This window comes from Bombus fervidus, chromosome 18, assembly GCF_041682495.2.
Source record: "Bombus fervidus isolate BK054 chromosome 18, iyBomFerv1, whole genome shotgun sequence".
NCBI lineage: Eukaryota > Metazoa > Arthropoda > Insecta > Hymenoptera > Apidae > Bombus > Bombus fervidus.
Window position 1 is genome coordinate 8,467,467 of NC_091534.1, and position 12,038 is coordinate 8,479,504.

At 29.5% G+C, this 12,038-nt stretch overlaps 4 protein-coding genes and 1 long non-coding RNA gene across 8 annotated transcripts in view; 2 read left to right on the top strand and 3 right to left on the bottom strand.

Annotated features, from left to right (window-relative positions):
* Positions 1-87, bottom strand: part of LOC139996632 (phosphoribosyl pyrophosphate synthase-associated protein 2) — a 2,397-nt gene extending 2,310 nt beyond the window's left edge. The window contains exon 1 of the mRNA XM_072021138.1: positions 1-87. This exon is cut by the window's left edge and continues 126 nt beyond it. The gene's annotated coding sequence lies outside the window, so the exon portion shown is untranslated.
* Exo70 (exocyst complex component 7) overlaps positions 1-3,770 on the top strand; it is a 93,299-nt gene extending 89,529 nt beyond the window's left edge. The window contains exons 2-8 of one of the 4 annotated variants that reach the window (XM_072021116.1): positions 611-655; positions 855-1,091; positions 1,334-1,872; positions 1,998-2,549; positions 2,625-2,859; positions 2,935-3,204; positions 3,441-3,770. In XM_072021116.1, coding sequence (XP_071877217.1) covers positions 863-1,091; positions 1,334-1,872; positions 1,998-2,549; positions 2,625-2,859; positions 2,935-3,204; positions 3,441-3,712 — 2,097 coding nt within the window. In that variant the 5' untranslated portion in view covers positions 611-655; positions 855-862 and the 3' untranslated portion in view covers positions 3,713-3,770. Of the gene's footprint in view, positions 1-519; positions 684-705; positions 734-854; positions 1,092-1,333; positions 1,873-1,997; positions 2,550-2,624; positions 2,860-2,934; positions 3,205-3,440 lie in introns of those variants that run through there. The other 3 variants (XM_072021115.1, XM_072021114.1, XM_072021113.1) reach the window with 3 other exon arrangements.
* The window catches only part of LOC139996651 (uncharacterized), a 94,781-nt gene extending 85,317 nt beyond the window's left edge, over positions 1-9,464 (top strand). Inside the window, exons 2-3 of the long non-coding RNA XR_011802310.1 lie at positions 5,156-6,492; positions 6,612-9,464. This is a non-coding gene — a long non-coding RNA (uncharacterized lncRNA). The remainder of the gene's footprint in view (positions 1-5,155; positions 6,493-6,611) is intronic.
* Rac1 (ras-related protein Rac1) lies at positions 3,729-6,179 on the bottom strand. The gene is made up of 3 exons (XM_072021162.1): positions 6,036-6,179; positions 5,180-5,567; positions 3,729-5,077 (listed from the first exon to the last, which is right to left on the bottom strand). The coding sequence occupies exons 1-3, from the start codon at positions 6,068-6,070 to the stop codon at positions 4,922-4,924; spliced, it is 579 nt and encodes a 192-aa protein (XP_071877263.1). The 5' UTR covers positions 6,071-6,179; the 3' UTR covers positions 3,729-4,921.
* On the bottom strand, positions 7,831-11,887 carry Dpa (disc proliferation abnormal). Its single transcript, XM_072021108.1, has 8 exons — positions 11,654-11,887; positions 11,187-11,533; positions 9,867-10,753; positions 9,484-9,803; positions 9,128-9,405; positions 8,419-8,819; positions 8,128-8,338; positions 7,831-8,052 (listed from the first exon to the last, which is right to left on the bottom strand). Exons 1-8 carry the CDS (start codon positions 11,751-11,753, stop codon positions 7,957-7,959), a joined length of 2,640 nt encoding a protein of 879 aa, XP_071877209.1. The 5' UTR covers positions 11,754-11,887; the 3' UTR covers positions 7,831-7,956.
* Positions 11,888-12,038: the final 151 nt, after the last annotated feature.

Genomic DNA, 12,038 nt, shown 5'->3' on the forward strand with positions numbered 1-12,038 from the left:
ATTAATGAAATGCTGTTAACTTATTAATTTGAATGTAAAGTATGATATCAATGTATCAAGATCAAGTCGAATTCGATCTAATTCTTATGTTTCGTCTCTTTGTCGATTACATACTGCTTCTTGAACAGCTGCTTAATTTCAGAAGTACCAACTTATTAACAAATAGCCATAATAAATCAAAATTTTTATTACGTTTTTTCTATAGTTCTAGAGCTGAAAAAACTGGGATTAAGTTTTTATGATATAATTCTTGTCAATTCTTTAAGATATTTATTTGTTTGTTAAAAGCGTAATAGTGTGTTATTTTAATTTCTTTTTAAATTTGAGTTACTGTTTGTTTATATTAGGATCCTTTCGTATCTAATATACTAATATGATATAGTATTTCTTATTAATACACTGAATAAATCAAATATTTAATTCATGTATTTTTGCAATTTATTTGTTTGTTTAATCACACAGAGTACATTACAATAGCAAGTTCATATATTTTAGCAGTATTTTCTGAGATTTCAAAATTATAGTAATAAAACTTTTCATTTGAATAGGGCATTTTTATGTCAGTAGTTGCATCACAATGTTCTATCTCTTCGTATTCATGAATATATAGAAAATCTTTAATAATTATTTGATAACTAATCGATCGATTATAAAGGTACAAAGCAATAATGTAATGAAAAAAGGTTATATCATAATATAACATACAATATTAAAATAGCAATGACATTACATCGTAATTTTATACAAATATCTTCAATATACGTGTTACATAGCAAATAAAGTGATACTAACTCTTCAAAAAGTTTAAAATATTTCCTGATTTCTGTTACACATATGTATCGTACTATTTTCAGATAAAATAATGCACACTACAAGAGCAGATACTTCTGAACGAAGGTTTGAAATACAATGTAAATTAGAAGCAGAAATTGCTTCTTTAGAAGCATTGAAAGAAGCAGAAGAACGAAGCAGGAAATTAACCAGTAATGTTGTAGGAATTCTATCTTCTTTAGAACAACGTCTTGCTACATTGCGTCGAACTATACTTCCTGTTTACAATGAAACAGGGAACCTTCAAGCGCAACAACAAAGTATATTATTATAAAATAAATGCAATTAATATGTATTAACACTTTGTTAGTCAGATTCTGTTGCTATAGCTTTTTTATTGGGACATTTTCAGCGAATGACAAATTAATTAAATAGTATTGTTTCTAATTCATAATATTTAGTTCAATGAGTATATCTGATCATTTTAATGTTAATCATATAAATATTTCAAATCTGTAATTTGTCATGTAATAATATAATTTTGTTTATTTTGTCTTTACAGATATAGAAATGACATTAAATGCTTTAGATCATGCTATTGGGTACTATGGAGTCTGTCAAGAAGTAGAAGCTACAGTGAGAGGTGGTCCAGGAGGATCTGGAGGACTAGATAATTTTTTGGAAGCAATGAATCGTCTTTACAATGCTCAACGTTATTTTCAAAAAAATAATCCAAGCTCTGTAGAATTAGAAAATGTAACAAGTTTGTTTGTTGTCGGTTTAGATGCTTTATATGCAGAATTCCATGATATTTTAACTAGACAAAGTAAACCAATTCTTCCAATCGTTCTTTTGGATTTAATTGGATCAGACGAAGATACTAGTGGTGAGGATGCCCCTCAATCCCTTTGTCAATTACCAGAAAGTATTTTAGGAGATTTACTTAAAATTGCTGCATGGTTGGAGGAGAGGGGACACCGTAAACATGTAAAAATTTATGCATCTGTACGTTCTGCTATTGTTTTAAGATCTTTACAGTTGTTAAAAGAACATCAAAGGAGCGCTAGTGGTGGCAGTACTCATGCAGGAAGTCCTTTACCAGTAAGAAACTTAATAATGTTAAATAAAAATATGTTAAATAAAATGTTAAATAAAACTTAATAACTCTTTTGATCATAATTAATTGATTATTTACAATTTAATACTAGTTATATTACTATTTGTAGAAAACAAAATTTGGGAACAGACATTCACTGGGAATTCAAGAAAATAGTGGCAAAAGAGCTTCTAAAAGATTACAGCATGCTTTAGAAAAAAAAGCTAGTAGAATGTTACTAAAAGCTTCTCAGACTACTGGTTTGGGATTGTCTTTAACTGCATCTAGGAAGCCACCACCACAGTTATCTGGACATTCTGTAGAGGATACAGCACCAGATGAACAAGAAATGGAAAATTACTTGCTGTTAACGGTTGGTCTTCATAAACTTATGCAAGCAGAACGGTCACTAGTTGCTAAAATTTTACCGATTAGTCTACAAGCACAAGTATTAGAGGCTACAGTACGTGAAGCTATGGATCTTGTAGCTCATGATGGAGAGAGTATAGCAACTCGTGCTAAAAGATGTATCGTACGGCGTGATTTTTCCGCAGTGCTAGTAATCTTTCCAATTTTAAAACATCTTGGAGAATTAAAACCAGACTTGGAACGTACTGTTGAGGGCTGTGATTATGCCCTTAGATCAAAATTTACTTCTGTGCTTAATACTCTAAACATAACTGTATGTTGTAACGCAATACGATTGTATAATGCAAATTTTATTTTAAATTACATACTACATAATTTAACAATATAGGGGGCAAAAGCATTGGAAGATTTTGCAGAAAGTGTCAGAAATGAATCTAGTTCAATTTTACCTAAAGACGGTACTGTAGCAGAAAGTACAAGTAATGTCTTAGTTTTCTTGGAACAGTTAGCAGAATATGCAGATACAGCAGGAGCTGTGTTAAGACGTAGTGCTGATATGGAGGGTGCAACATCTATAAAACAAACAGAAAATATGTATAGAATTGTACTTGGCACTTACATTAGTTTGTATCACTATTTCCTTATTTTTGGACATATTATAAAATATAAAACTTATTAATATTATTTTTTATTTTTAGAAAAGGTATTAGCACAATTGAATTTGGTGCTCGTGAGTAAAAGTGATACTTCGTATTCGGATATTGCATTAAGAGCTTTGTTTCGTTTAAATAATCATAATCATGTTATAAATGCTTTACGTCGTAGTTCCTTGATGGAACTTTTATTATTAGCAGAACCTAGCGCAGAACAAACATATCACGATCTCCTGTTGCGTGATAAGGCTAACTACGTTTCTACTACCTTTGCAAAAGCGCGCGCTTATCTTGAACAACCTTTCGATGAACCAGGTTTGTATTTTAACAATTTAGAAAAATTTTATAATACTAGATAAAAAGAAACGTTTCTGTAATAATATTTATTTTGTATGTAACATTAACTATGTGTAATAATGAATTACGTAAAATTAAAATACACGAAATTATTTAATATAGCTATGGAGGTTTTAATGATATATTTCAATTGTGTAACATGTAAATAGAAAAATGCTAAGAATGAAGATTTAGGATTTTTATTATTTTCACAGAACCAGCAGCAAAAGCTTTGAAAGAGAAATTTTTGGGATTTACAAGAGAATTAGAGGAAGTTGCAAAATGTCAACGTTCTTATTCCGTACCTGATGCTCGATTACGAGAAGAATTACGAAAAGAGCTTCAACAAGCTATTGTTCCTCTTTATATGAATTTTCATAATAAGTATCGAGGAATATCATTCTCCAAGAACCCAGCTAAATATATAAAATACACTCCGGAACAAATATCTATATTAATTGATACATTCTTTGACACAACGGCATAATAAATAAATAGAAAAATTTAATAAACACCCATTTAATAAAGCATATTTAGTTACAGTATCTATGATATTTTTATGGACTGAATCCCCGTTCCCCGGATAGATTGCACAGGTCAGTGGATCTGCGACGATTGAAATAGATCTCGGTCCAGCCCCACTTTATATATATTTATAATATATATATAAAAAACAAGTAACGTCCGATTTAAATTCAGCAGCTTATACATGTAAAATGATAATGATAGGAATACAGTTTGGACTTTTACCATTTATGTACAATTATTTGTTATAGAATAATTCCTTCTTCTGTCTTTCTCCATTGGCTTTCGTATGCACTCTTAAACATTCATACACACGTACCATTTTCCTCTACCTCTGATATTTTATTCTTTTAGCCATGTTGCGCGTATGAATTACAGCAAGATTGCAACAACATGAAAATACAGGAGAGGTAAAGAATTTAAATCACACTTGTATCGCTCATTTCTAAAACTTACATGATTATCTTATTCCATGGTATGTATATAGTAATATCAACCAATTTAGTTAAAGATGAAAATCATTTCATGTTACATACTTGCAATTGTATATTTACAATGAAAGATATAATTTATGATTAGTTTCATTTAAATTATTAGCTGGAAAATTCAATTTATTTAAAAATTAACAACTCCCGTTAATATGTAATGTTTATATTCAAATATTTTTTACTTCAATGTTTTTACCGTATCAATCTCTTTGTATACCAAAAATTTAAAAATGACAAAATTGTATGATTACATTTTTAATCTAAAATATACAATGCAAATTTACATAAAATGGTTCAGCTCTTCTATTAAATTGATTAGTATCTAGTGCGCTCACAAACGCACGTACATAATGTTTAATTTCTTATAATTCGTATGTAATAACTAATATTAATAACACACTCTAATATACTGTACATTGTCAGTTCAGTTTTCATTTGGCTTCCTTTCTCTCATCAGAACATTCAGCTAATGTCCAAAACACTTAAATTGCATATATTTTCTTCTTTATCTTTTTATACGCATTATATAAATTGGTTTGTGCGCTTTCATGGCAGATGCTTGTAGAGAGATGGACCGTACAACGGGGTTTTTTAATCAAAGTTAGATGTCCTGCTGCAATCAAGTCCGATCGGAGGAGGGGTAGTACATTTGCACATGCTCCACCGTCGTTGGACATTTAATATTATAGAAGGAAACATCTGCGTTTTGGTTTCACTTGAAGAACAGGACACAATACTGCGCGAATTGCTTCATCAAATACTGTTTTCAAACCTTTCTGAGTAAGAGCAGAACATTCTAAATATTTTACAGCACCAATCTCTTTTGCCATGGACAAACCCTAAACATAATTTAATGCAAAGTTATTATGTTATTAAATTATTATACTCTATATTTATGAGTAACAGTAAGAGGATAGTTAATAAATTAAACAAATACATGCCTGAGGATATGTAATAGGTGCAAGTTTTTTATCTTTTAACCGCTCAATAGTCTCTTTGTCTTCACGTAAATCTAGTTTAGTCCCTACTAAAATAATTGGAGTAGCTGGACAATGATGGCGTACTTCTGGATACCATTTAGCACGAACATTTTCAAAACTGGCGGGGTTAACAAGAGAAAAACAGATCAGAAAAACATCTGTCTGTGGGTAAGACAATGGTCTTAATCTGTCATAATCTTCTTGGCCTGCTGTGTCCCATAAACCAAGATTTATTGGTTTACCATCCACCATAACATTGGCGGAATAATTGTCAAATACAGTTGGAATATATTCTCCAGGGAAAGCGTTGGTAGTGTAGCTTATGAGGAGACATGTTTTACCTACTGCTCTGTAGAAATTAATCAGTTAGAGATAATTAAATTGACTGTGCAGAAATTCTGATAATGAAAAGGTTAATTATAAATGGAACATGAGTAAACAATTTTTACATTATCAGAATAAAAGTCATAAAATAATATAAATTCGAATGAAATTTTAACGAAGACGAAAAAAAGAAAAATGAGGAAAACACGGAGGAAAGTAATACCTCGAGGCGATAAATTATCTAAAAGTTGATAATTTTAAATTAAGATATTCTGATTTTCTTAAAAAAAGAATAAATAAATAAATAAAAAAGAAAAAAGAATACATATTAAAAATCATAACGGGTGTGGTACTAGCTTTTAAATAGTTCTTGATCAGGAAAAACCAATCGCCAAGGGGTACTTCGATGATTCTTTAGATCAAATAATGTGGATCGAAAACAGGAAAAGGCAAACATATCACAAAACATTAGAGTAGTTATTAAAATACTCACCCGTCTCCTACGACAACACATTTGATAGCTTGCATCCTGAAGGTTGGAACCGTACACAATTAAAAATATCTACGTAAATTCGCAGGAAGGGAGGCTAGTTCGATTCGACAGAACAGGAAAGATTAAGAGAGATAGACAAGGAGTGGAAATGTCGTGAAATAGAAAGAGAGAACATAAAGGAAATAGGCGCAAGAGAGATAAATAAGTAGTGTCAAAAGTAAGATAGAAAAAGATCATAAAATGGAAGGATGTATAAATCAAAGGAAAAGTGGGAATGATATAGGCAAGAAAAATTATAAGTACTTGTGTAGAACTATAACAGTGGTAATAAACAAATATATATTATAACGTCCTTGATGTCCTTGTTTTGTGATAGAAAACGCAGTTGGGGGTCTTTCGTTAAATGCAGCACTCCTGACCTCAATATGTGGCCTCAATAATGAACGTAGACTTAAAGGTTTTATTTATTTTATAAGAATTAAAATGCTATTTCTATGAACACTACAAATTTTAAGCAAATACTTTACTTATTCACTGTGTTTATGAATATTATTTTAAAAACATATTTAATTTCAGATAATTCATTTAAATAAAGGATCGGATACATATGAAATAATGGTTGAAATGATAACCAGTGCACTGTAAAGCGTAATACATTTGGTGGGGATTTTTACGAATGCGCATCAGCTTAATAAAATTCACATGCACGTAATACAATAGAAACACGGAAATTTTGTAATATATATTTCAAAGTTATGCAATACAAATCTAAAAATGGTTAGCGGGTCAAATTAAAAAAATTAAAAGATTTTGCTTTCATAAAAATTACGTTTTTATAGAAAATCTATATTGTTTAATTACAAAATCTATTATCTATAAATTTCTTAATTTTATTCTGATAGAAATTAAATATTAATGCTAATAAAATTAAAATTAAGCTAAATAAAATATAATACTGTTACATTATGTAATATCAGAGAGGAGATTTCCTCTTAGGTAATGTACAATAATGGTTAAATTTAGTATTGTAATTTCATCATGTATATCTTTTAATTCTTGTTAACATTCAAGTCGTTTAAAAATCAATTTATATAAGTATTAGTATAGAGAATAATAAAAAGTATATATGTAACGTTAAAAAATGTTAAAAACTCAAAAAATTGAAGCAGAAAACAAAATTTTGATAAATAAGTATAAATATGTATAAAATAATATAGAATAATCATGAAGAATTTCACATATTTACATGTATATTTATAGCAAAGAAGTTATATAATAGGAAATATAAAAATATATATAATATTACAGAAAACTAGCCTCATATGTATAATGTGTAATATTGGGTCTGCAACTGAGTGATTGCGGATTTTGTCAGTAGATAATATATTTTGCCAATATATAAAAGAATGTACATAACATACCAAGAGTCTCTTGTATAATTGAACTAATACTATTAGTGAAATTTCTAATTATAAATTATCGGTATTAATAAATTTTCCTATATAATACAATAATAACTTTGATAATAAAATAAATGAAATTTTAGAAGCAAATTTTACAAATCATAAATTGTTTGATTATCCTATTTGTTGTAAAATTTTTAAAGATGAATCAGTAACCTACAGTTTCTAATTTATTAACCGGATTGATATACTACTGTACCAATTTATATTGGTGATACACAATTATAGGAAGATTGAGAACCACTGCTTTATATATTTAAAAATTTTATGATAAGAATTATATATATTAAGAAATATTATGTGATTGAGGATATTACACATAATAAATAATATTAATTTATGATGAAAAATATATTTAACACAAATTTGCAAAAGACAATAAAAATATATATATTCATTGTATATGTATTTTGTTCGCACATAAGTCTAGTTTAAAATGATGAAGTATACAAAATAAGTTAAGAAATACGAATATTGTTTCTCCCAATTACTGTTATTAATCCATTACTTTGCAGCTCTCTTAAAGCATCATCAAACATATCTCGTGTAACAAGCTAAAAAAATATAACTTTCAAAAGTTTTCTGAGATACTGACATTTACACATTATAACAATTATACTTTTACTAACCAATTCAGAAGATTGTTTTATTTCAGCAAAAAGTTTTTGTTGATTAAGTATATGAATTTTATCCTTGCTCTCAATTAGTTTTTGAATTGCGTCACATAGTTCTTTCCTCCTTTTCCTAGTTCCTGTAGATATACCTGTAGTTAAGATAGTTATGTCTATTTTTCCGCTTAATGGATCGATTGCTGATTGTTTTATAGCTTCTCTGTGCAACCTATTGATAATAAATTAAATATCTAGATTTACTTAAAAGGTTTATATTGATATTATTATATACTTATCACTTAATATAACCTCCATGCTTCTTCAACATCTTGCAACTCTACAACAGAGCTCAATCGTACTTTAGCATGTGCTTCAGATAAACGTATCAAAGACTCTAATTGTCTAGGATATGCTGTTATTTGTCCATATCCTCTTCCAACTCTTCTCATATCAACATAAGCTTGTATCAGTCTTTGTTGACTTTCTTCATTAAGGACAGGATGAACGTGTTCTTTTGCAAAAACTATATAGTCGCGAACAATACTTCTATTTATCAGTTCATCTTCATCTTCCTTTATTGTCTTATAGTATAAAGATACCATATGAGTTGCAAGTCTTCCATCATATGCTTCATCTTGTGGATCTAATATTAAAAAAATCAAATCAAATCGAGAAAGCAGTGTATGTGGTAATTGCACATTTTCAACCACCTGAAAATATATATTCTGATATAATGCACTCTATAATCACAATAAAATTCGTATACTGGTTAAACCTTGTAACGTTATTGTCTTAAGTTGTTATGTTGTTGGTGAACCAACTGAAATCTCTTTATCACAAAATCCAGATTATCTCATTGCTCTCATGATTATAGAAATAAAAACATAACATCATTAAAGAAAGAACATATAGATCATATAGAAAGATCGTAAAAGACTATAGGCTCGTTAATAACAGAATAATTTAACGTATTTACATTACAAGATTTTGTCTCATGTAAAATTAATGAAAAACGTACAGTTTTATTCTTATTCCATTGAGATTCACATGGATTAGCAGCTGCAAGTATACTAGTTCTAGCATTTAATTGACAAATAATTCCAGCTTTAGCAATGCTTAAAGTTTGTTGTTCCATTACTTCATGTAGTACTGATCTTGCACTTTCATTCATTTTATCGAATTCATCAATACAACATATCCCATTATCTGCAAGTCCTAAAGCTCCTGTTTGTAATATTAATTGTCCAGTTTCTGGATCTTTTGTTATATAAGCTGTTAAACCAACCGCACTGGAACCTAAAGCATACATTAGTATACAGTAAATATATAAATATATCCACTTCTATTAAACTGTTTACTATTGTTTTATTTTACCTTTGCCACTAGTATATTGAGATCGTGGTACCAAATTGTATATATATTGTAATAATTGTGATTTACTTGTACCAGGATCTCCGCAGAGTAATATATTAATATCAGGTCGAAAATGCTTGCCATATATAGTAAAAGTCTTTCTAGTTCCTCCAAACAATTGTAATATAATTCCCTTTTTTACATCATTATTTGCATATATACTAGGAGCAATATGTCTTGCTAATCGTTCGTAGATATCACCTTTTTGTGACAACGATTTCAAAATTTCTATTCTTTCCGGTGTAAAATTATGTTCTTTTCCGTCTTCTTGATCATATAACCTATGAATAACTTAAAATAAACAACTGATAAAAACAAATTTTAGAATTTGTTTATTTCCTTACCGTTTAGAGTTGTGCTTTCTAAAATGAACTATATCAATATAAGTCTTATAAATGGCTTGCAAATTGTGATCAAAATTAGGCTTATGTGTTGCTGCTCTATAAATTCCAGTAACAGAGACCCTATCTCCAGGCATCACTGCATCTACTAAGTTATTATGCGCAAATAAAACAATAGTGTGTGGCGTCTGTCCTTGTGGCATCTCATCTGGAGCTTCTTGCAATCTAATCATTTGTTTATCAGAGAAATGGCTCAAATTATGTACTAAAGTGAAAGAATATTTATAAGTGCAATGTGCACATACTGTAGGCTCTTTCGTTTTCCCTTTTTCAATTTCTACAATTGTTGTAAAAGCACAAACGCTACATTTAAAATAAGCCTCTCGCATTTGTGGAATTAATCGTGATACTCTAATTACCATTCCTGGTATTGTAATTAATTGATCTACATCAGTAGGGTTTAGTTCTCTCATAGTTTTAACCTTGGTCACATTAAAAGGACGTACTTGAATTTGATGCTCCAGAACAGCCGCTGGAAATTTTTCAAAGAATAATTCATTTGCTGCCATATCTAGTGTTGGAATTGCTTCTTGAGGATATGAAACTAATTGTTGATAAAGTTGTTCATTAAACGTTTTTACATGAGCGCAATTGACATTCAAATATGGTTCTTCCAAGGTATGTATCTCTTCTAATTTTTGAAGATACAAAGGTTCTGACAGATTCATATTTTCTGGTAGTTCATCATTTTCTGCATCTGGGTCAATAAATTGTTGAAAAAATGATTTGAATTGTTCTTTACACTGATTTATTACTATGTTTGTCCCCCAAACAACCAAATGAGCTCCTGTCGTATCACTTTCTGATGTACCATTTGGTGCTTCTGCAATCTATTGTCATTGTCAGTTTTAATTTATTGTTCTAGTTATTAGCATTATCACTAAATTAATATCACCAATATCAATATTATCATTTATTTATTATTTGATATTAACATATGATATTATCAAATATTTTGATAGATAAAATTAATAAAGTATAAACTTTTATTTCCATTTATCTAAACTTAAATTTTATTCTCTCTAAAGTATAATACTCTATAATACCCTTTTAAAATATTAAAACTTACTTAAGATTGTCCATAATGGTATAAAGTTTAAAAGTATAATCTGTGTATAATAAATTTATAAAATAGTTTTAAAATTAACTATAAAACAAAATTTGACTAACTATAAAAAAAGATTATGCCATTTCACAAAAATTAAGTATTTTTCAAATTTCTAAATTAAAGAACAACTGTAACATCGAATATCATTAACTCACTGGTTCTTGTAACGTAAATTGACGCAACCGCCTGTCCGTATTAATGTCAGGTCTATGCCTAATTGGAGTGCCTCGGATTCCACTTCTTGGGGTACGTATTGATCCCAGCGAGCTTGGTGTACCATAATTAATCGGAGAAGATAATTGTAGACCACTTTCTGAACCATTAATTGGCCCAGAGTGATCTATAAATTGATCACCAGAACCAATAGCACTTTCATGTTCAGAAGAAGCAACAATTGTTGCAGCTCGGTTTCCAGAACCTAAAGTACTTTGTTGTGTGCCAGTGGTGCCCCATCTTAACGGAGTTTCTACATTATTATCAGCTCCATTACGAGCAGAATTACCTTATACACAAAGTTCATAGAATAAATACTTATATATCGTAATATAATAATGTATGTAACACATACAATAGTACTATAAGCGTGAACATAAAATAACCTTTAAAATATACATATACTTACGGGGAGTACCAAAAGCAGAAGGGGATCTAGTATCTTGATTTTGTCTTCTAGGAGTTCTTCCAGGACTATCGGCACCTGATAATCTCATAGGACTCGACATTGTCCTTTGTATATTTATGATACGTTTCTGAAATGGAGAAAGAACATCAAACACTTGTTTTCCCGCGCTTGAAGCCTCTTATCATTAAAGATGAAATAAACTATAACTGTGGATAGCTAACAATACTTAGGATCTAGTAACAAAAGATAATGCATTAATCCCTAGTCTAGACCCCATAAAAGTGGTTTACGTAGTATCTCAAACCCATGTTTACGTTAGGCTAAAGATGAGAAGCTAACGTTTTTATTAAATTTAAATTTCAGATGCCATAAGAAAATATCTAAG

Excerpts from the sequence above, each read along its gene's own strand:
- Rac1 (XM_072021162.1), bottom strand. The coding sequence starts at position 6,070 with ATGCAAGCTATCAAATGTGTTGTCGTAGGAGACGG. Across the intron at positions 5,568-6,035 it reads TGTGTTGTCGTAGGAGACGG|AGCAGTAGGTAAAACATGTC; the intron begins GTGAGTATTTTA and ends TAATTTCTACAG. Across the intron at positions 5,078-5,179 it reads CACCTATTACATATCCTCAG|GGTTTGTCCATGGCAAAAGA; the intron begins GCATGTATTTGT and ends AATTATGTTTAG.
- Dpa (XM_072021108.1), bottom strand. The coding sequence starts at position 11,753 with ATGTCGAGTCCTATGAGATTATCAGGTGCCGATAGTCCTGGAAGAACT. Across the intron at positions 8,820-9,127 it reads AATGGAATAAGAATAAAACT|GTGGTTGAAAATGTGCAATT; the intron begins GTACGTTTTTCA and ends ATATATTTTCAG. Across the intron at positions 8,339-8,418 it reads GATGTTGAAGAAGCATGGAG|GTTGCACAGAGAAGCTATAA; the intron begins GTTATATTAAGT and ends TATTATCAATAG.